Source organism: Eubalaena glacialis, chromosome 4 (genome assembly GCF_028564815.1).
Source record: "Eubalaena glacialis isolate mEubGla1 chromosome 4, mEubGla1.1.hap2.+ XY, whole genome shotgun sequence".
Classification (NCBI taxonomy): Eukaryota; Metazoa; Chordata; class Mammalia; order Artiodactyla; family Balaenidae; genus Eubalaena; species Eubalaena glacialis.
In genome coordinates, this window is record NC_083719.1 from 142,298,556 (window position 1) to 142,322,251 (window position 23,696).

A 23,696-nucleotide genomic window follows, 5' to 3' on the forward strand; every position below is an offset into this window, starting at 1 on the left:
GTAAATATCTTTAAAAGAAGAGTGCTGCCCATGCCCTCTTGGTAGATTCCCCAGGCTGTGGGACATGTAGCCTATTAGCTGAAGCGTGGAGTTTCTGCTTCACGGGCTTATGTCTGTTCGCGTTCACATGCTTATGTTCTTTCTGCCTCTTACACTAGCTGGGGCCTTATGACCCTCAGAAGTGTCTGTGGCTCTGAGTTCAAATCTGATTTTAATCTTTAGATGTGATTTTCTTTGGTTTAGAGCAGAGCCAACTCTGAGAAGGGAAGGGGTGTTAACCCCGACATGACCATCCCTGCAATACACTTGAGATGAGGCACTTGCGTGTATGAGACTCTTCTGAAACTTGAACTCTTGACACCGAGGGGTGAGGTGATGGTTTGACAATCCCAGAAACTTCCAGATCTTGAGATATTGGCTGGCTCGCTACACTTCTTGGCATCTGGGAAACTGATGGCCCAGTTGCATTGGGTTGTAGGCTGTACTTATCTAGAGGGTCAAAGAATGTCTCTGGGTTAAAAAATGAAAAAAACTCAATGCAATAGAAATATAGCCTCCTTATAAAAAACCTTTTGCAAGAAGTGCTGCCTGGCAGCAGGAGAAAACTAGAGGTCGACTGGTTTCCAGTCCTTTTTTGTCAGACCCCTTGGGGCCAGCACTTCCTCTAAGGAAGTCAAGCCTGGTGGGGAGAAGAGGATAAGACGGGCACATTCTTCCCTTCATGAAGAGGAAGAGTCGTGGTTAATTAAGCCAGTGATTAGGCGGCCTCCTCTGAGTTTGTGCAGATCTCTGCAGGCCCCTCACATGGTCAGTGAACTCTGGGATCGGCGATGGCTGCCCTGGCTGAAGGGCCGGTTCGAGTTAGTCTGTCCACTTGAGTAGGCTCCGGACGCCATCATCCTACTAGGCTCCAGGAGAAGGTGCTCCCCAGATGAGAATTTAGCCCAGGAGTCCCGTGAGCACGGGTCATCCCTTATGTGGTCCCCACTGCATCTCTCTCCGGGCAGCACCCAGTCCTCCTCGGACTTGCACTCCATAGGGCTCGAGCTCTTCGGGGTGCTGGCTCTGAAGCTCTGTTCTGGGGCAGGTGGCCCTGGACGGTGGGTGGGCTGGGCCTCTCCAGGGACAGTGGCAGGCCTCTGTCGGCTTCTCCAACTCTGGATTTCCAGCTCTCTTTTGTCCATGGGGAGTTTGTCAATTTTCTGAGCTTTTAAGATCGGAGACTTCCCATATGTCCCTTGTAGAGCCAGGAAAAAGTACCTGGTGGGAAATAACAGAATAAAGATATTTTCTGACTTCTGACTTTTTGAATTTCAGCATTGAAAGGGTCCTTAGAATCCAACTCCCTGCCCAGGGAAAGATCATCTTTTTTTTTCAAACAATGGTAATTTAATGTTAGTTATTATAAAGAAAAGGTTACCATGTATTGGCCTTTAATGACTGCATGAATCATGGGGTACTTCCTTGGGGAAGCCTTTTTTGATTGAACTTCCTTCTCATAAATGCTTGTACTACCTCTTAGTTCGTAATGATGGCACTTTAAATAGAATTTTTTAAAATTTTTCATTTATTTTTAACATCTTTATTGGAGTATAATTGCTTTACAATGGTGTGTTAGTTTCTGCTGTATGACAGAGTGAATCAGCTATACATATACATATATCCCCATGTCTCCTCCCTCTTGTGTCTCCCTCCCACCCTCCCTATCCCACCCCTCTAGGTGGTCACAAAGCACCGAGCTGATCTCCCTGTGCTATGTGGCAGTGTCCCACTAGCTGTCTATTTTACATTTGGTAGTGTATACATGTCCATGCCACTCTCTCACTTCGTCCCAGCTTCCCCTTCCCCCTCCCTGTATCCTCAAGTCCATTCTCTACGTCTGCGTCTTTATTCCTGTCCTGCCCCTAGGTTCTTCAGAACCTTTTTTTTTAAGATTCCATATATATGTGTTAGCCTACGGTAATTGTTTTTCTCTTTCTGACTTACTTCACTCTGTATGACAGACTCTAGATCCATCCACCTCACTACAAATAACTCAATTTTGTTTCTTTTTATGGCTGAGTAATATTCCATTGTATATATGTGCCACATCTTCTTTATCCATTCATCTGTCGATGGACACTTAGGTTGCTTCCATGTCCTGGCTATTGTAAATAGTGCTGCAGTGAACATTGTGGTACATGACTCTTTTTGAATTATGGTTTTCTCAGGATATATGCCCAATAGTGGGATTGCTGGGTCATATGGGAGTTCTATTTTTAGTTTTTTAAGGAACCTCCATACTGTTCTCCATAGTGGCTGTATCAATTTACATTCCCACCAACAGTGCAAGAGGGTTCCCTTTTCTCCACACCCTCTCCAGCATTTATTCGGGAAGGATCATCTTTGCCACTCTCTTGACTGATGGATCAAATCTATGCCTGTACACCTCTGGTACTGGGGAGTTCAACAACAAAATATAACAGCTAACATTTGTTAGGTACCAGGACTATTCTAAGTGCTTTACATGTTATTAACTCATATTATTCTCCCCCAAATCCCATGCGGTTGGTACTTTTGTTTCCTGCTATGTACAGACATGGAAACTGAGGCACTGAGAGACTGAATGATTTGTCCAGAGCCACACAGTGGTCAAGACCAAGTGCTCTGGATTCTGAGGCTTTTCTCTCATCTACCATGCATGAGGCAGTCCATTCTATTTCTGAGCTGTTCTAATTTAGGCAAATTTACTTGCTTTGGAATGTCAACTCTTTGTGGAACTTAATAATTTTAAAGTAGTTTCCCAATACGTTCCTTTCTTGAATCCACAGGCTATGCTAGCTTCACAGCATCAGTGTATTATCACTATTTTCCAGATGAAGATACTGAGGTCCCAAGTGATGAGATGGGTTTCCTAAGGTCTCCCGAGAAGTTGATAGATCTCCCTGATGGTTAACTCAAGGTTCCTTTCCCCTGCCAAGCTTCCTGTAGCCTGTAGTGGACTCTGGAATCCCCTGATTCTCTATATGTGCCTAGAATATTTTCCTGTTCCAAGTTTAGGTAAGAAGGTAACTAAAACTATGTGATCTATGGAGAAGCATATACCATCTTGTGATGCTGGGCAGCTCATACGCCCTCTCTGGGTGTCAGTTTATCTAAAACGTAATCCAGTTGGTCCAGAGGACATCTAAGGTCTTTCCCAAAAATAATCCTTAAATTTTTTTTTTTTTTTATTTCTAAAGCCTTATAAGCAGAGAGGCTCCCATCCTTCTATTATGTCTAAAAGATTCAGGATGATCTCAAAGTGAGCAGCGGTTTCTGAAGACCACAGTAGATCCTACGGAATCAGAAACTTTTCCCCATTCTTTCTCATCTCACCCAGGGAGGCAGTGCAGGTGGCCATACATATGTGTTTCAGGAAAGACTCAACTTCTTGCGGGAAACTGAAATTTTCTCAGTTTAAACATTCCCTCAAGCTACCAATTTCCCTCTCTGTCCATTTAGTGAACAAATACCTGTCAAGTTCCTACAATGGGCCAAGCCCCAAGGGATTATTAAGCTGGGAACCAGACTGACAGGAATCTTGCTGTCAGGAAGCACAGGAACAGAGTTAGAAGCCGCAGGAGCAGTGAGAGTGTCAAACACGTGATCTGGTGCAAGAGACCTTCCTTGAGGAGGAAACATTAAAGGTGAGGACTGAGGGATGCATAGGAGGAAGCCAGGCAAAGAGGGGGTGAGAACCAAATCCTGGGCTCAGTGGCTGCAGTGTGGAGAGTGAGGGAATAGGACACAGAGGGGTTGGCAGGGTCAGAGCAGGCAAGGACCATGGGGAATGTTTTGGGTTTTGTGCATGATTGTAAAGGCCTTGGGAAGGCCTTGGAAAGTTATGAACATGACACGATTACACTTTGACACAATGATAATGGATTAGAGTAAAACCCAATAGGAGACTATTGAAGTAATTCGGAATGAAAGTCTTATAACCTATCCATGGTGGTGGCTGTAGAAATGGAAATAGCAGATGGAAATACCTACTGAGAAATAGGTTAGCAGATAAAATTGTCAGGTCTTGGTGATGGGCGAGAGAGGGGCGTGTGGTGGTGCGTGGTATCAAGGATAAGTCTCATGGGCCTGCCTTGATCCTAAGTGGGTCACAGTGGATGAAAGGAACTCGGGAAGAGAGCCAGGTTTCTGGGATGGTGGTGGTGACAGAAGGTAGATAGCAAATTAAATTATAGATGTCTCCCACTTTTCTCAGACGTAGCAGGCCCAGTGCTGGTGAGGCATAGGTAACTAGAAAGATCTGGGCTGGGAGTTTATATTAGAGATTCATTTGTGAAAAATGATATTTAACTTCACAATAGTGGTTGCTATGTTTATGGAAAGAATTAAAGTGAGAAGACAAAAGAAAAGAACCTAGGACAAAGGCTTGACAATACACCATGTCAAAGACATGAACCAGCAAAGGAAACAAAGAAGAAGTAGGAGAAAAACCAAGAGAGTTCTGTGTTACTGAAGCTAAATGAAGAGTGTCCAAGGGCTCTATTGCAGCGAATTACGATGCTGCATTGTGTTTTAAAGTTTGTGTGTTAGTTATTTAAGAGATAAAACAAAAGAAACTTACTTTCTTTTAGTTTAAGAGAATCCATATAGTTCCTTTATACTGGTTGAAGTAATTAGACCGAGATAAGTGAGGTCACGGTTAGTGGCTAATGATCACAAGCTTGGTGAGTGAAATCAATCTTATTATAAGTACAGCTTACATCTTTAAGTGAACAAATAGAGTTTTCTATACCAAACATTCTATCATGTAGACTTCTGTAACAAAAATTAATTGTTCTAAGGTTACAACTCAACAGTCCTTGGAGCTATTAAAATAATCCTTTCTCTGTCAAAGGAAATCTCTTCGCCTTTCTTAGGCAACAGAATTAAACAGGAATTCAAGTTTATGATGATAATATAGAATAAGCAGAGATTTAACTTACGCACTATGGTAACTGGCAAGAAAATATTTGCTGACTTTTCCCTAAGTTGTCCCTCATTTGTTTAACAAGCTGTAATGTTGAGTGTTCATTCTTTTCCAAGAACGTTCATACTTTTCAACAACCCTCATCAAGCTGGTAGCCTCTGGCTCCAAATATGTCTTCTAGCCAAGGGTAGGACAAGAATCCTTGGCTGATGATTTGCTCTTTCCATACCCCAAATAAGACACAGAACAGAGGAGGTCAGTCCTTGGTCAGAGGTGATCTTATAACCGTGTTTAACCCATGTTTTAACCGTGTTAAAAGTGTGAACAAAAATATTTAACCCACATATTTGATGCCCTTTTCCAATGAGGGCAGGACCTTCATGGTCTCTCCCAGGCTCTGTCTCCCAAGGGGTTGGGCTGAGAAAGGGGGTGGGTGGGAAATAATGTCCTCTGAGGCTTGTGCTTAATTGCTTCCCACTCTTCAGTCCCAGGGCCCTCTTTTAATACTAGTTACTTTCACCTGTATTACGATCAAACTTCTGTCTGAATTGTCCACTGGGTTGTAGACTTCTTGAGAGCAAGAGTTCTGTTTTATTCATCTTTCTGTTGCTTTAGCATCTTTTTCTCATTTATCTCTGAGGGCAGCCTACGTGACAAGAACTCTGCTAGCTGTGGGTTATATAATGATACGGAGATACCTTCCTTCCAGGAGTTAATGGTCAGACCAAGACAAACAGATAAAACAGATAATGTGGGCTAAAGGTAGTAGTGACAGATAGACCCAGGTCATGGGAACACATGAGCGAGGGGGGTCTGTTTCAGCCTGAGGGAGGTAGGTGAAGTCCTGCGAGGGTTCTGGAATTGCTCATGCCTGAAATGATGTCAAAGGGTGAGGAGGTGTGGTAACGAGGGGCATTTTGAATAGAAGGGACAGCATGAACACAGGCAGGAAGGGGAGAGGGCAGGGAGCCTTTAGGGAAGTCCAAGAAGCTTGGTGATGTGGAGCCCAAAGTTTGAGCTTTGGGAGCAGGGGCATAAGGCTGTAGAGGCCAGCAGGGGCCAAGCAGGGAGGCTGCGTCCACAGTGCACACTCAGCCATTTGCTGAGTTCACAATAGTGTTTGTTTGTCATATTGGTATCTTCAGCCTCTAAACCCTGCATCAGATGTCAAGGTTCTGAGGTGGCTTAGGAAGAAGAAATGGAGACCAAACTAGGTTAAGCAAGCTGCCAAACTTATTACAGGAAGCAAAGCATGCTAATGGCTCTCTGCCTAATTTTGGATTTTAAAAAGTTCTACACAATGTTGCAATGGCTTCTTGACTGTGGCTTATAATGATAAAAGTAGCTGAATTTCAATGTTCAGAGCAGACGAGATCCTAAGGATGGAGAGAGGCTGAGTCTTGCCTCTGGGTACAGCACCATTACGTTCACCGAATGCTCTGACTGGAGAGCGTGGGATGGAGAACAGAACACTGGCCTCCGAGCTGGGAGAACTCAGCTCCCACTGTGACTTGTGGTGGGCTGGAGGACACATTCTGATGCCTCATAGGACTTAAGCTGTTCCATGAGCAAGTAGGACTACAACCACAGCTCTGCCTGATTTCTAGGTGATTTTGCAAGAGGCAAATGAGGAGCTAGATAGAAAAGCATGTGTCAAGAGTAAATTCTAAGGACACGCCAGGCGTTGTTGTTGCTGTTGCTATTTTTGGGAAAAGGCGAATGTAGAGGATTTAGGCTGGAAATGTTAGAAATAGTCCCTCTGCATGAATGATTTATTTGGCAAATACAGGGTGTGTGTGTGTTTTAACAAATTTGAGTAGTATTAAAAAGTTGGCTATTTCATGCAAAATCTGAATTTCTGGGAAAAATCTAAAGCTCTGAAATGCTAGTCTTGATCTTTCCTTGTGGCAGTGATAGGCTGACGCTTAGAAGTTCCGTCTCCTAATGTCTGTCTGTACTTCACCTGGTTTGCTGCTGTTGCTTACCTGTGTCCCTGTAGGCATTTGAGAGTGAGACTCCTGGGCTAAGGAATAAAGGACTATAGAGCTTTTCAAAATGATTCTTTTTACACAACAAAGTTTGTAGGGCAGGAGGGTAGGAATTAGTACTCTCATTTTACAGATGTTATAACAGAGGTTGTGCCAGATTTGGTGACTTTGCTGCTCTGTGGCTGAGCTGGGACCAGAGTCCGTGCTGTTTGCCTCCAAGTTCATTATTCTTTCTGTCCTAGCTCCCTGTCTTTGAAACAATAGCCTCAAGCATCCCAGCTGGAGTCAAACTCCTGACTCTTGGGCTATGAAAATGGCTGATTGAGGGGAGAGTGGTAGTTCTAGGAAGAAAATAGCACCCCCTGTTCAAACCTTGGGAGAAGAGCCACAACCGGTGTGAGGAAGCAGACGAGGTAGAAAGTGGGGTCCGAGAGCTGGCCTTCCATCATCCTGTAGGGGTTGATGGGACTGTTGCAGATGACGCAGGTGGCATTGTACACTAGGGATACCACAAAGTACATCAGGAAGCTGCCTGCGAGAACAAGCCCGTGGATGATGGTCTGTGGAAGGAAAGAAGTAAACACTGTTGAAGGGATAGCTTAGATTAGGGGGGAATGCAGTCACGCTACTTTAACTTGTTTTAAACTTCTTTTTTTGGAAATGCCATATACCTATAAACAATTTTAAAAAGTGTGCCATTTAATGGCTTATGATAAAGTAAACACCTATGTTGCTACCACCCAAAATTTGAACACACATACCCTGGAAACCCCTAAATCACCTTGACTTTGGTGATGATTTTCATGATATTCTTTAGTTTTACTACCTATGTTTCTCCCTTAATAGTCTGTTTTTAAAAGTTAATCGTATTTGGTGTGACTTTTGTCTTTTTTCCTCAGTATTATGTTTGTGTGATGAATTCATTTTTTCCACATGTGGCTGTCAGTTATTCATTTCCGAAGCAGTGCAGTCTTCTGTAGTCTGATCTCATTTTGCCCTGCCTGTTTTATGCTGCTTTCTTTCCAATTCTTGTCCTCTTTTAAACTTACTGACAATTCCATATAATTTCATTTCCCCATCTACTAGTTTGAAAGTTATATATTTCATTTCCATTCCTTAGTGATTACTCAATAAATGCTAATAAGCAGTTTTAACTTACTGTGGTATAAAGTTTCTATGTTTCCCTCCTCCTGAATACATTAACTTTAGAATACATTAACTTTGTTTACCTCCCTCCTGATTCATATCTCATTGCTACCGTGTATTTAAATTCTATCATCTTTTTAAATCACATAAGTCATTATTACAGTTTAATATGGTCAATATTCATTAAGATTTACTTACATGCTTGACACTTTCTATGCCTTCATTCCCTCTTGCATTTTGGACTTTCCATCTGAGCTTTCTTTCCTTATACTTTTTAAAAAAATTTTATATTAGAGTGTAGTTGATTAACAATGTGTTAGTTTCAGGTGTACAGCAAAGTGATTCAGTTATACATATACAAGTATCTCTTCTTTTTCAAATTCTTTTCCCATTTAGGTTACTACAGAATATTGAGCAGAGTTCCCTGTGCTATATGCAGTAGGTCCTTGTTGGTTATCTATTTTAAATATAGTAGTGTGTACATGTCAATCCCAATCTCCCAATCTATCCCTCCCACCCTCCTTTCCCCCTGGTAACCATAAGTTTGTTCTCTAAGTCTGTGAGTGTTTCTGTTTTGTAAATAAGTTCATTTGTATCATTTTTAAAGATTCTGCATAGAAGTGATAGCATATGATATTCATCTTTCTCTGACTTACTTCACTTAGTATGATAATCTCCAGGTCCATCCATGTTGTTGCAAATGGCATTATGTCATTCTTTTTAATGGCTGAGTAATAGTCCATTGTATATATGTACCACATCTTCTTTATCCATTCCTCTGTCGATGGACATTTAGGGTGCTTCCATGTCTTGGCTATTGTAAACCGTGCTGCAATGAACATTGGGGTGTCTTTCCTTATACTTTAAATAGAGTTGACCTTTGAACAACATGGGTTTGAACTGTGTGGGTCCACTTACATGTGGATTTTTCTCAACAAATACTACAGTATTACCTGATCTGTGGTTGGTTGAATCCACAGATATGGAGGACTGATTATGGGACTTGAGCATCCACAGATTTTGGCATTTGCATTGGGTCCTGGAACCAATCCCCTGTGGATACTGAGGGATGGCTGTACATCCTTTAGAATTTCCTTTCGTGAAAGTCTGCTGGTGATGCATTCTCTGATCCATTATTTCATTCTCATTCTTAAAGGCTATTTTTGATCTTGTTGGGAAGTTTTTCTTTTAGTATATTTAAGCTAGCATTTCACTATCTTCTGGCTTCTGTTGTTGCTATTGAGAAGTTAGCAACTCTTTATCTGTTATTCCTTAGAAGGAAATCTCTTATAATGTGGCTGCTTTTATGATTTTTATTTCCTCTTCAGTGTTCTATAGTTTTCTTATAAGTGTGGATTTTTAAAAAATTTATCTTGCTTGGGTTTTGCTGATCTTCTTGAATTCGTGGATTGATGTCTTTCATTACTTTTGCAAAATTCTCAAGTCACTATCTTTTCAAATATTGCCTCTGTCTCATTTTCTCCTCCTTTCCTTCTGAGACTCTAATCAAATGTATGTTAGGTCTTTTAAGATACCACCATATCTTCTATATATCTCAATATCTGTTCCATAATTTTCATTATTTTACTTTTGTTTTATATTCTGGATAATTTGACCAGTTCACTAATTCTCCCCTGTGCCTAATCTGCTGTTAATCCAGCCATTGAAACTTAAATTACAGTTATTGTATTTTTTAATTTCTAAAAGTTTTATTTGGTTTTTTTTTCACATCTTCTAGGTTTCTTTGCATGGTTTTCCAATTCTTGCAGATATTTTAAAGCTTAATCTTCTTTAAACCTAGCAAACAAACCTTTTCTATGATTTATATCTGATAATTCCAATACCTGAGATATTTGTTACTGATGTTTGTGCTTGTGATCCTCATTAATGAGTTCTTGTTTCATTTTGAGCTTCATTATTTACTTTTTGTGTGTTTTTGAAAATTTTATTTTTCTTACTCATTTGAGAGTTATTGAAATTTCTTAATGCGATCTGTTGTTATATAGTGCAAAAACTTCTTAAAGTCTACTGTTTATTATTTATTTATTTTTTAAATGGGAATTATTTATTTATTTATTTATGGCTGTGTTGGGTTTTTGTTTCTGTGTGAGGGCTTTCTCTAGTTGCGGCAAGCGGGGGCCACTCTTCATCGCGGTGCGCGGGCCTCTCACTATTGCGGCCTCTCTTGTCACGGAGCACAGGCTCCAGACGCAGGCTCAGTAATTGTGGCTCACGGGCCTAGTTGCTCCACGGCACATGGGATCCTCCCAGACCAGGACTCGAACCCATGTCCCCTGCATTGGCAGGCAGACTCTCAACCACTGCGCCACCAGGGAAGCCCTCTACTGTTTATTATTATATATATTTTAATTGAAGTATAGTTGCAGTGATTCAGTTATATATATATATATTCTTTTTCAGATTCTTTTCCCTTATAGGTTATTACAAAATATTGAGTACAGTTGCCTGTGCTATACAGTAGGTCCTTGTTGGTTATCTATTTTGTATATAGTTGTGTGTGTATGTTAATTCCCCACTTTATCCCTCCCCCTCCCCTTTTCCCTTTGGTAACCATAAGTTTGTTTTCTATGTCTGTGTGTCTATTTCTGTTTTTTTTTTTTTTTTTTTTCTCTCCTCTTTTATTTATTTATTTATTTGTTTGTCTGTTTGTTTATTCATTTATTTATGGCTGCATTGGGTCTTCATCGCTGTACGCAGGCTTTCTCTAGTTGCAGCGAGCAGGGGCTACACTTTGTTGCGGTGCACGGGCTTTTCATTGCGGTGGCTTCTCTTGTTGCGGAGCACAGGCTCTAGGTGTGCGGGCTTCAGTAGTTGTGGCACACAGGCTCAGTAGTTGTGGCTCACGGGCTCTAGACGCAGGTTCAGTAGTTGTGGTGCACAGGCTTAGTTGCTCCATGGCATGTGGGATCTTCCTGGATCAGGGCTAAAACCATGTCCCCTGCATTGGCAGGCAGATTCTCAACCACTGCACCACCAGGGAAGTCCACCTCTTTAATTTTTTGAAACAGTTTGAGAAGCATACATATTAACTCTTCTTTAAACGTTTGGTAGAATTCCCCTGTGAAGTCATCTAGTCCCAGACTTTTGTGTGTTGGGAGTCTTTTGATTACTGATTCCATTTCAATACTAATAATCAATCTATTCAGATTTTCTGTTTCTTCCTGATTCAGTCTTGGAAAACTGTATGTTTCTTGGAATTTATCCACTTATTCTAGGTTGTCCAATTTGTTAGCATATTACTGTTTGCATTATTCTCTTATGATTGTATTTCTGTGATATCAGTTGTAACTTCTATCAAGTTGTAACTTCTCTTTCATTTCTTATGTTTTAAATTTGAGTACTCTCTCTTTTTCTTAATGAGTCTGGCTAAAGTTTATCAATTTTGTTTATCTTTTCAAAAAAACAGCTCTTAGTTTCATTTATCTTTTCTATTGTTTTTTGGTCTCTATTTTATTTATTTCCACTCTGATCTTTATTATTTTTTTCCTTCTACTGACTTTGGCCTTTGCTTGTTCTTCTTTTTCTAATTCCTTTAGAGGGAAAGTTAGGTTGTTAATTTGAGATTTTTCTTTTTTCTTGAGGTAGGCTTCTATTATTATAAACTGCCCTCTTAGAATTGTTTTTGTTGTGTCCCATAGATTTTGGACGTTGTGTTTCTATTTTCATTCATCCCAAGGTATTTTTTGACTTCTTCTTTAATTTCTTTGTTGACCCAATGGCTTTTTTATAGTATGTTTTCAGTCTCCACTTGTTTGTGATTTTACCAGTTTTCTTCTTGCTATTGATTTCTAGTTTCACGCTGCTGTGGTCAGAAAAGATGCTGGATTTAATTTCAATCTTTGTAAATTTACTGAGACTTCTTTTGTGGCCTAGCATGTGATCTATCCTGGAGAATGTTCCATGTGCACTTGAGAAGAATGTGTATTTTGCTGGTTTAGAATGTAATATTCTACAGATATCAATTAAGTCCATCTGGTCTAAAATGTCATTTAAAGCCAATGTTTCCTTATTGATTTTCTGTCTGGATGATCTATTCATTAATGTGATTGGGGTATTAAAATCCCCTATTATTATTGTATTACTGTCAATTTCTTCCTTTATGTCTGTTAATATTTACTTTATATACTTAGGCGCTCCTGTATTGGGTGCATATATGTTAACAAGTCTAATATCCTCTTCTTGGATTGACCTCTTTATCATTATTTAATGTCCTAAATTGTCTTTTGTTATAGATTTTGTTTTAAAGTCTATTTTGTCTGATATGAGTACTGCTACCCCAGCTTTTCATTTCCATTTGCATGAAATATCTTTTTTAATCCCTTCACTATCAACGGGTGTGTCTTTAGCTCTGAACTATTTCTGTTTTGTAAATAAGTTCATTTGTATCTTTTAAAAAAATTATGATATAAGTGATATCATATATTTGTCTTTGTCTGGCTTACTTCACTTAGTATGATAATGAGCTTCCTTATTTTTGAATATGTGATGCTTCTCGGCCTTGGAAAATTAGTGGGGATACTTTGAGGCTTAGGAAAACTTTCCCTGGAGAGGGTGTGTGTGTATTTTGTAATATCCTTGGGCACTGTCAGTTACTTTAAACTGAATTCATAGGTCAAAATTTGGCTCACCCAGGTGGTACAAAGAATCTGGGCTGCAAATCTGTGTGAGGCCAGCCCATGGTCCATTTCCCAGGATAAGTCCTTTTTACTGATTCTCCCTGCTCTCTTCAGCACAGTGGGAACAATCCCTACAGTCCCTGCTGGGGAGGGGAGTGCAGGTAGGTCCACTTTTGGGTATACCTTCTACTCTGAAGGTAGAGCCTTTGGGGTCCTAATTTAATGTGATCTCTTATTAGACTCCCACTTTAGCAGCCTGGGTTTTAATTTCTGAACTTTACGTTCAATGAAGTCTGCCAAAACGTTCATTTTGGGCAGGGTTGCAAACGCTTTGAAGAAAACAGAGGCTTTGGCTCAGCTTGCTTCTCTACAAACCCACTTTCCCAGAGGCTTTGGTCTTTAACTATCCTGTCATCTTTTTCATACCTTTAGCGTATGTATACATATATACGTGTGTGTATATATATATATATATTATATGTGTGTATACATATATATGTTTATATATGTATATATATTAAATAAATAAATAAATAAATAAATATATATATATATATATATATATATACACACACACACACACACACACACACACACATTAATTTGTTTTCAGTGGAAGAGGTGGTTTGAATATCCTAGCCCCTGTTCCTGAAAAAGAAAGCAGTTGGCTAACTTTTTAAATCACTTTGGTGGGGACTGTGAAAGCTGACACAGCTATTAAAATTCATGTTAGATTTCTACCCAGGGAAGAAAGACATTCTCCCTCTGCTTCAAGCACCTTAAAAAGGGAAACACTTTTTTCATAATGATTCTAGTAGCTAACTAATTCCTTTCCCAAGAGCAACAGAAATCACCAGTAACTACCAGGATACCTGGTCTAGAGATGCATTAGGTGGATTAATAGTGCTGAATGGTGAGTGAAAGGAACAGGTTCTGTCTTTTAAAGCAGATGAATGCGGTGCTCTGAGAAAGAGGGCCGAACGACCAGTCATTACCCATTTAATATATTACACATTGAGGCCTGATTATTTACAGGGCAATTTTGAAAGGTTAATAAGATACCTAATGGTTAAGAGGGTCATGGAGAGCAGAGATCCTCTTGGGAAATATCTTGTGCTGGTGTTTAAAAAAAAGTAATTAAATTATTGTGAAATATTTCAAGCACATAGTCAACAAATCTCATATGCTTGACATCCAGCTTTATCAATTTTAACCTTATGCTATATAAAGGGAAGCAGAATATATCAGCCCAAAGTAAGTCTCTGGCATAAGGATTATCTTGAGCTGGTTATTTTTAAGAAACAGCAGACAGAGGAGGAGCTCTGGAAACTGAAAAGAAGTTATCTTTTTGTAAGAGACATTTACAGTTATAAGGGAAATCTCCATTTGTAAGGGTGTCTCCCTCTCTGTACCTGGAAGGAAAGGACAATTCTATATTTCTAGGAAATCGTTATCAACTCCAATATCTGGCCTCCCCTAGCCTCAAAACTTCTTTTGTCTTTAGCTAGAGATGGTATTTAAGGTGGTAGCCAGGGCCATTTCAGAAAGTTACTCAGTTTCCTGGCCTCTCCCATGTGTATAGGAAGTATTTATTAAACTTTGTTTGTTTTTCTCCCATTAATCTGTCTTTCTTTTATTACAGGAGTGTCTAAGCTGAGAACCTAGAAGGGTAGAGGGAAAATTTTTTCTTCTTCCTCTACACATATTTGCCTCAGATTTTATTAAAAGATTAAGCCTTACAGATACAATTCAAGCACCCATGTATCCCTTGCAAATGCCTTCTCATTAATCTTGAAAATAAACTGTGTTCATCATTCTTCTGTGTAGTTTATATATACATGTTTATGTATCCATGTTAATGGATGCTTTTTAATTTTATCATGTATAAGTATCCCTCTGAATTATGCTTTGGACCTTTATTTTTGTTGATAAATGCCATTCTAGTTTATTCATTTTAATTGTTCTAGTGTATGAATATGCCACTATTTATTTATTTTCCTGTTAATGAACATTTAAGCTGTTTCCGATTTTTTTTTTTTTTTGCTATTAAGAACAATGAAGAAACAAGTATTCTTGTACATGTCTATGTATATACATGTGCAAAAGGATGGCCCAGGGTGCATATTTAGAAGTGGAATTGTGTCATAGCATATAATGAGTACTTAAACTCCTCTAGCTATTTTCAAATTGCTCTCTAGAATGGTGGTATCAGTTTATAGTTTACCAACAGAATATGAAAGTTCCTTGGTTGGGCTTTATCATGTTTAACGTGCTACTGAGTTAGTGTGGCAATATTTTATTTAGAATTTTTTACATTTATGTTCATTGAACAGATTGGTCTGTAATTTTGTTTTCTTGAACAATCCATGCTCATTTTCATATCAGAATTATTTTAGCCATGAACATTGAATTGCCTATATTTCCTATTTTTTTGAATCCATGAAACAATGGGTATGAGATAGGAATTATCTGTCCCTTATAAGTTTGGTCAAACTGACCTTTATAATCCTTTGGCTTGGTGTCTTTAGGAACAGGATTACCGATTCAATTTCTGTAATAGTGATTGGTTTATTCATGTTTGCTGAATGATTTTGACTGTTTTGGTAAAATTTACATTTAAAGGAATTATTATTTTTATTATTATTTTTAAAAGGTCAAGTCTTGGGACTTCCCTGGTGACGCAGTGGTTGGGAATCTGCCTGTCAGTGAAGGGGACACGGGTTCGAGCCCTGGTCTGGGAGGATACCACATGCCGTGGAGCAACTAAGCCCGTGAGCCACGGCTGCTGAGCCCAAGTGCCACAACTACTGAAGCCCGTGCACCTAGAGCCTGTGCTCTGCAACAGGAGAGGCCACCGCAATGAGAGGCCTGCGCACCATGGTGAGGAGTGGCCCCTGCTCGCCGCAACTAGAGAAAGCCCGCACGCAGCAGAAGACTCAGTGCAGCCAAAAATAAATTAATTAATTAAAAAAAGCCAAGTTTTTATTTATTTTTATTTGGCTGCGTTGGGTCTTCGTTGCTGTGGTCGGGCTTCTCACTGCAGTGGCTTCTCTTGTTGCAGAGCACGGGCTTAGTTGCTCCGCAGCATGTGGGATCTTCCCAGACTTGAACCTGTGTCCCCTGCATTGGCAGGCGGATTCTTAACCACTGCACCACCAGGGAAGTCCCCATTTAAAGAAATTATTGACTTGCTTTAAATTTTCAGAATAATATTTAAAAAATCGATTACATGGACCTTTGTGTATGCAAGTTTCACATCTGTAGAGGGCTGAATGTTCTATGCCATTTTATCTAAAGGACTTGAGCATCCATGGGTTTTGGTATCCATGGAGGTCCTAGAACCAGTCCCCCACAGGTACTAAGAGATGACTGTATATTCATAATTGCAGTGTTTTTCATTCCTAGTAGTATTTTTGCGGTCTTCTCTTTCTGTGTCTTCCCCTGGATCAGTTTTGTCAGAGATGTGTTTTCATTAGGGTTTTGAAGAGCTCAGTTTTGGTCTTACTGATCTTTCCTACTGTTTCCTTGATTTTTCTCTCATCTTTTTCTTTAGGTTTATATGGTAACTTTTTTAAGTTCCTTGAGTTGAATTTTTTAACTTACCTCTTTTTCATCTTTTTGTTTTTCATAGTAAAAGCTTTAGGTGCATCCCACAAGTTTGCATATATAATATTTTTATAGTTGTTCAGCAGCAATAAGTATAATTTCCATCATGATTTACTCTTGACCTCATGAATTGCATATTTAGATGTGCTTTTTGAAGTATCCAGTCATGTTAGGCTTGTTTGGCTATATTTTCATTGCTTGTTTTTAATCTAAATGCATTGTTGTCAGAAAATACGTTCTTTATGATAATGATTCTTTCAGAGTCCTTTGTGATTTAGAATTTGGTCTTTTTCTTTAAATTTTTGGTATATGGTCCAGGTGTCTTTGAAAGATGCATGTTTACTATTTGTGTAGAGCAGGATTTTATATATTAGCTCTAACTACATTAGGTCAAATGTGGTAATTTATTCAAAGCTTGATCTATGTCTGTTTCTGATAGAGGTCTATAAAAACCTCATACTAGAATTGTTAAGTTTTTCCATTTTTCCATTTCTCTTTATATTCACTGGATGAAAAAAGTCCAATCTGATAATTTTTGCTTTTAATAGGCAAATTAAATCCATTTACATTTATTATGAGTACTGATATATTTGGCTTTATTTTGAACATATATTTTATTTTTGCCATCAGTTTCTTTGCTCTTACCTTTTCCTCTTCCCTACAGCCTGGAGAATTGATAGTTTCCTATATTCCTCTAATATCTTTCCTCTCCTTTATGCTTAATCTTAAATTTTAGGAGATAATAAATGTTGACTTTTCTGGAACAATTTAACAATGAAGTCTTCAGCATACGTTAATTACCTATTGAACAGCCCTTCCTGGCCATTATGTGTTTCTTGTAGTTTTAGCTTTTATGTTCTTGCATGTTTCTTTCTTCCTTTAGTGAGGGTCTGTGGGTGGTAGACCTTACAGAGTTTATCTGAAAATGTCATTTATTACTTAGTCTTAAGTGATAGTGTAACTGTTTGTTATTTTGCCTCAGGTCTTTCTTTGAAGATAATTACTCCATTGTTTTTTTGGTTTCTACTGTTTTTTTAACTGCTGTTAAATTTCAAGTAATTTGTGCATAGTCTCTGGCAGACTCTAAGATTGTCTCTTTCATACTGTACAGTTTTACTATGATATATACCAGGCAATATACCCAGGTTTATTTTGATTAATCATCTCAGTGATGATCTCTTCAGATACTGCTTCTCTACTATTCTTTGCTTGTTCTTCTGTGACTCTGACTCCTATTATGTAGCTGCTGGAACCATTTATTCTAGCCACCATTCCTCTTGATTACATTTTCATATTTGTGTGGCATTCTGGATGGGTACCCAATACTACCTTCCAATTTGGTAGTTTACTTTTAGCCAGTGCCCAGTCTAATTTCAATAACAAAATTTTTGTATTTTCAAGAGTTCTAAATGTTTCTTTAGTTTGGCTCAGTTCCCAGTATTAAAGTTATGACTCTTGTCTGCCTTCCTCCCAGCTTCTGATAAAACTAAGTGGTTTTTCTGGTGGTTCTGAAAGAAATTTATCCTGTACTTAAGCTTGGCTAGGCCTTTTCGTTTTCATCATTTTGGTCTATATCTGTCATCGGCATGAATTGGAGCAAAGGGGTTTTCCAGATGGGAACTCCGTGATCTGGAAGCTCCCTTGGGTGGCTCTTATCAGCCACTGCCCAATGTCAGGGCCTGGCCTAACTTGTGATAGTAGGGCGTGGGGAGGAAGTCCCATTGCAGAATGCTGGGAACACACTGAGCCTACTTGGGGAAGTCTTCTAAATGGTTAACACAAATGCTTTCAGAAAGAGCCATTTCAGCTTGGCTAAAGACAGATCTTTCTGTCAAGTGGTCTCCCTGCAGCAGTCTTACCATCGCACACTATTAGCACAGAGGTTAAACGGTCAAGAGTCAGCTGGCCAGGGTTCAAACTTGCTTCTGTCTTGAACTACTTGGGGAAAGTTTCTTAACCTCTTTATATTCATTTCTATATCTATAAAATGGGAATTAAAAAAAAAAACCTAACACATGCGTATATTGCAAAAGGATTTCCACAGTAAGTTTAGTTAACATTCATCACTTTGCAATACAGTTGACTCTTGAACAACACAGGTTTGAAATGCACGGTTCCACTTATACACAGATTTTTTTCACTAAATACATACTATAGTACTACACGATTGAAACCATGGATGTGGAACTGCAGGTACGGAGGGCCAACGGTAAAGTTATGTGTGGATTTTCCCCTGAGTGGAGGGTTGGCGCCCCTAAACCCCAAACTGTTCAAGTGTCAACTATATATGTATGTCAAGTCATTATGTTGTAAAACTTAAACTTATACAGTGCTGTATGTCAATCATATCTCAATAAAACTGAAAAAAACAGAACAAAATGCTCCAAATCCCATCTAACACAAAGGGCTCTGGGAGGTTAAGTAAGATAATACATTAAATCATGTAGATATGTACCTGGCATATAATTTTAAGCTCTTTGTTTTTTATAATTATCATTGACTAGTCGAATTTAATGAGAAAGATAGTGTTACCTTTTTAGATACTAAAATGTGATATTTGGACGTGCTTGAGATATGCTTACATGGAGACAGTCTTCTAATCTTTTACCCCCAAGTTAAATGGGGAGCGTACCTCCCTAACACAGCCTCAAGTACGATCAGTCTAATGTTTTCCTCGTCTCTCAAACACACCTGAATTTTTTAATCAAAAATATGTATTTTGGCAACAAATTGTCTCATTGTTCTTTATGAATTAGTTTTTTCATCCTGGCTAGATGGTTACAAAGTTGAGGCCAGCAATTTTATCTTCTCTACCTCTTTATCCCTGTACAAGTGGAACACAGGTAGGGGTTCAGTATGTATTTATCCAGTGGATCAATTATATGGAGTAAAGCAGCTCAGAAATCTGAAGGTGGTTGATGAACAGGAACACAATTTTTAGGCCATAAGGGCTCTGGGGCACTTACCCAGGTCTTCATTTCCATTGCCTGGTGCAGGAGGATTGTGGCGAGGGAAACGGTGTTGATGGGTGTCCCAAAGGTAAAGACGTCGATATCAGAATCCTTGTAGGTCTGCAGAGGAGGAACAAACAGGCACTGGCAGATGTGCCCATGGACTGAAGGCCTTGGCTTTGACAAGTGATTGTAAAACATCAGTGAAGGCAGGTGTCAAGGGAGGGGCAGGCTGGGGAGAAGGCATCCAGCTGCCATCATGTGGAGCTGACCCAAGGGACAGACAAGAGAAGGAGTGAGTTGACAGGACTAAACTCTTTAAAAAGCATTTGCAAAGGAAGCCATGATGAGTATTCCAGAACATTGCAGAAGGAGTCAAGAAAGAATTTACTGAGTACCTACCAGGCACAATGCCAACTGCTAAAGACACTGCTGTGTCCACTTTCAAGGAGTTAAGAGACCAACTAGGCAGGGCAAATGTGGTACAATTTAAGGGTATAAATGCTATAATGGAAGCAAGTACAAGGAACGCTGGGAGTAGAGAAGAGGAATCAGCTGAGACTATAATAAGAGGAGTTAGTCTCTTGAAAAGAGAGAGGAAAGGCAGACCAGGCAAAGGCCAGAACTGAGGGTGAAAAGTCCAAATCGTCCTAGATGGTAGGTCTGTTGAGCACATAGTAAGGGCAAAAGATGAAGCAGGAAAGGCAAGCAGAGGCCTGACCAGGGAGGGCATTGTAAATCAGGAAATTCAAAGAAAGCACAAAATGCCCACCTCAACACTCATCGTATTGCTATTTGCAAACGAACATGAGCCAGAGACTAGACACCACTGGTTTCCTGGGAGCAATTACCCCACACCTGAGTTCCCTGTCTAGGATGAATACAGATATCCTATGCTATATAAATTCTTACTCTTTAAACTGGGGAACCAAATTGAGATGGGGCTGGTATCCGTTACTATCTATCTGCATTCTTGTTTTTATTTCATATAATGTAGTATTCCTTATTATCAGAACTTCCTGCCTTGACCTTGGAAGCACAAATCTAAATATAAACCAAGGGTTGCAAATTCAAATACCTTCAGTGCTCAAGTAAGAAGCGGTAAATGAGTGAAGAAGGCCAGGCATGACACAAAAGGGCATGGTGGGGACTACGGCAAACTGGAGCACACGGCCCCCATCTAAGCAGGGCAGTGAGTCAACTCTGGATTCTCGCCACGAGGGAAAAATGACCTAGTGTAATGATAGCTTTCAATGTTTCAGAAGCTGGCAGAAATTAAGACATTTTGGTAAAATATTCTGACTTTTTGAATACCCAGGGTAGGGTGGAGTCTGCAGGCCTCCTCTTTGGAGCCCCTGCTTTGAAGATGCTATTAGGAAACTATTAGTCTGGGATTTCATATAAACAGGACCAGTTCTACCCTGCTATTTGTGTGGTTAGAATGGGACCATACAACTTACCAGGTAGGGGATAAAGAAACAGACGAGGCTCTGGTAGAACGCATCCACCATGGAAATCCAGAAAGTCAGCAGGTTATAGCACTGCCAGGAAATAACACATCGACAGTAACCACCATCAAAGCAAGCCTCTGTTCTTTGTAAACAACTTCCTTGTGCACGGCTGGACTAGACAACATGGCACTTACAATGCTTCTTATCTTAGAGGCAATAGAATGGAAAGATTAAGAGCATGGGCCTGGGGGGTGACAGACCTCAGGTCAAGTTCCAGCACTGCGTGACCTTAGTGAAAGTCACTAAACTTCTTTGAGAATTGTTTCTTCTTCCTTAGAAAGTAGAGAAAAACACTGCCAACTATTCCCTTGGGTTTCAAGAGGTCTAAATGCAATTGTGCTTTGGTAGCTAGTAAGGGCTCAGCTACCAAATATATTACCAAATTATTACCAAATGATAATGAATGATTATCGTTCATTAGCACATTGTTAGTGCTAATACAAACTTGGTAAGTTTAGAGATTCTGAGGTTTGTGAATAGCATCTGAAAGAGAACTCTCAATCACAGCCCAGGGTCACAGGTTCCCAAGAGCTCAATGGCTTCAGAGACAAGCTTTCTCACTGTGTGCTTCACTCTTCTTGCCTTCCCTGGGAAAAGTGAAACTGTTCACATTGTATGTTTTTGCCACATTAACTTCTTTTAATATTAGTTACTCAAGGAAGACATTACGCAGCTAGCTTGCCTCTGGGAAGGAGACAGTTAGAAGGGCCCAGGATGTATGCGTGCCATCGCCCCGTCTCCCTTGCTTGAAGTGCTGGGGTTGCTGTGTTGCTCTCCATCTGTCTCTGGGTTAGGATGGGGCTTGGTTCTTCACTGGCTGTCCCCAAAATATCACCAGCTCTCAAGCACCACATCTGGCTTTGCCCTCCTTTTCCCCAGGTGCAAAGGTACCCTCGTGCATATCGACATCCCTTTTCCCAGAGCTCCCCCTTCGAGGCAGTCAGGTCCCCTCTCTGCCTCCTGCATCCAAGCTCCTGGCCTGTGTCTGTGCTAGTCGGGCTGCCTGCTGTCTGACTTCTCCAGATCATTTAGGGCATCAGTGTGGCCTCTGCGCCTTGTAAGAGACTGTTCTAATGGGTTTAGTCCAGGGGTTCCCAAACCGAGCCTTGGGCGTTCTGTTGAAAGGCTACAGACAAAGACCAGATAAGGGTGATGGGATCTTTCTGTAAGCCCTCTTCCCCTTTAACTAGGGCAGTCCCGTATTAATGTGTAATGTAATTAAGAAATAACTGAAAAGAAAAATACCCACTGGTCTGGTCCATCACCTTCAACAGCAAATGAGAAACAGGCCAGAAACAGGGAGCAGCATTTCCGGGTCACATGGGAGGTAAGTGGCAGAGTGGTGACCAGAACACAGGACCTCCAGCCCAGCACTCCTTCTCTGACACCTCAAGGGAGGAGCTGGAGGTCACCTCCCCGCCTGCCCGGGCCCCTTACCTCAGAGTTCTGGCCACTCTTGTACAGCTCAGGCAACGCCAGGAGTGTTTCCATAGAGATGTCTTTATCGAGGACTCCGAAGACAAGAGGAGGCAAGGAGGTGAAGAAGAGATTGAAGAAGATCAACTGCCAGTAATCAATCATGGTGGAGCCAGAGAAACCACAGAAGAACTGGTACCAGAAGAGCAGGTTGACATAGCCCTGCAGGCAGAGAGTGCGGCCTTGTGAGTGAGGACCCGCGGGCAGCCGGGTCACCAGATGCTGCTTAGGAGCTCTGACAAGTCCCTACTCAGACTGGGAGCTTCAGTTTCCTTGTTTGCGACAGGCAAGGTTGTATAAGGATTGGAGGTAATTTTCATCCCTTAGATTCTACCATTACCACTTCTACTACTACTACTAACCTCCTTTAGGACCTGAAAGGAATTCCACTGACTTGTTAAGTATATGTTGTTAAGAGCATAGGTTTTTGGAGGCAGAGAGGACTGGTTTTGAATCCCCAGTTGGGTCATTTACTACCTTGAGTCACACCCCAGTTGGGTGTGACCTTGGACAAATTGCTTAGCCTTTCTGAATGTTATCTTGCCATCTTTCGGATACAATTAGTAGTACCTAGACCATGACACGTGATACCAAAAGGCAGTAGTTGTGATTAGTAGTATGGTAAGAGGAAGGGACGCTAGAAAGACTTGACCGCGGGCAGGAAGGCTGGCGGGAGGATGGCTTCGTGAGGAGGTTGACCTCACAACACTTGCCTCATGGTCACACAGCTCAAAAGGTGAAGAAGAAAATCTTATGCCTAAGTTGCTTTAGGCTTTCGAAAGATCTTTCCACCCAAGACCTCCTCACCTGAGAAGGGCTGGGTCACTATTACTATCTAACATATTGTGATGTGGTTTGGTGACTTGACCAAGGTCACAGAAGCAGCCGGTCCTGAGATTAGAACTAGAACTTCTCAGCTCCGCGTGGCTGGGGCACAGAGGGGTGAAGGATGTTGTAAGGAATCTTTCAGCAGGTTTGTGTTCAAGCTAGAATTCTCATTCCCTAATTGCTGGGCCAGTGTTATTTTTAAAAGCCTCTCTGTTTAGTATTGTAATACTACTAGTAATATTAACATTCATATTAACACCACGATTGTTAAATTTGTGACAGGTGTGTGACATACTATATTAGTATATACCACATTAGTAGATGTGCAATATACATAATTTGTCCCATCAACCTAGTAAGATTAATGTTATTGCTAATAATATCATAATACTATATTTATGTATTATTAAATATTATAACTTGATAATAATGTTAATATTATTTAACATTATCTACAGACAAGGGATCTGAGGCTCTGAGATACTCAGTTACTCCTTGCCTGTGTTCACAGCTAGGAAATGGCACAACCAGCCCCTGAGTTTTCAAAGCTTCCTCCTCAACCACCCCCAAGACCTCTTAGTCCCGTTTTTGGATTATATAATAAC

General features: G+C 40.3%; 1 protein-coding gene across 1 annotated transcript in view; it reads right to left on the reverse strand.

Moving 5' to 3' along the window:
• Positions 1-800: 800 nt before the first annotated feature.
• The window catches only part of ATP10B (ATPase phospholipid transporting 10B (putative)), a 118,994-nt gene continuing 96,098 nt past the window's right edge, over positions 801-23,696 (reverse strand). The window contains exons 18-22 of the mRNA XM_061188412.1: positions 22,225-22,425; positions 20,737-20,817; positions 19,292-19,396; positions 7,309-7,496; positions 801-1,260 (exon numbers count right to left, since the gene is read on the reverse strand). Coding sequence (XP_061044395.1) covers positions 801-1,260; positions 7,309-7,496; positions 19,292-19,396; positions 20,737-20,817; positions 22,225-22,425 — 1,035 coding nt within the window. The remainder of the gene's footprint in view (positions 1,261-7,308; positions 7,497-19,291; positions 19,397-20,736; positions 20,818-22,224; positions 22,426-23,696) is intronic.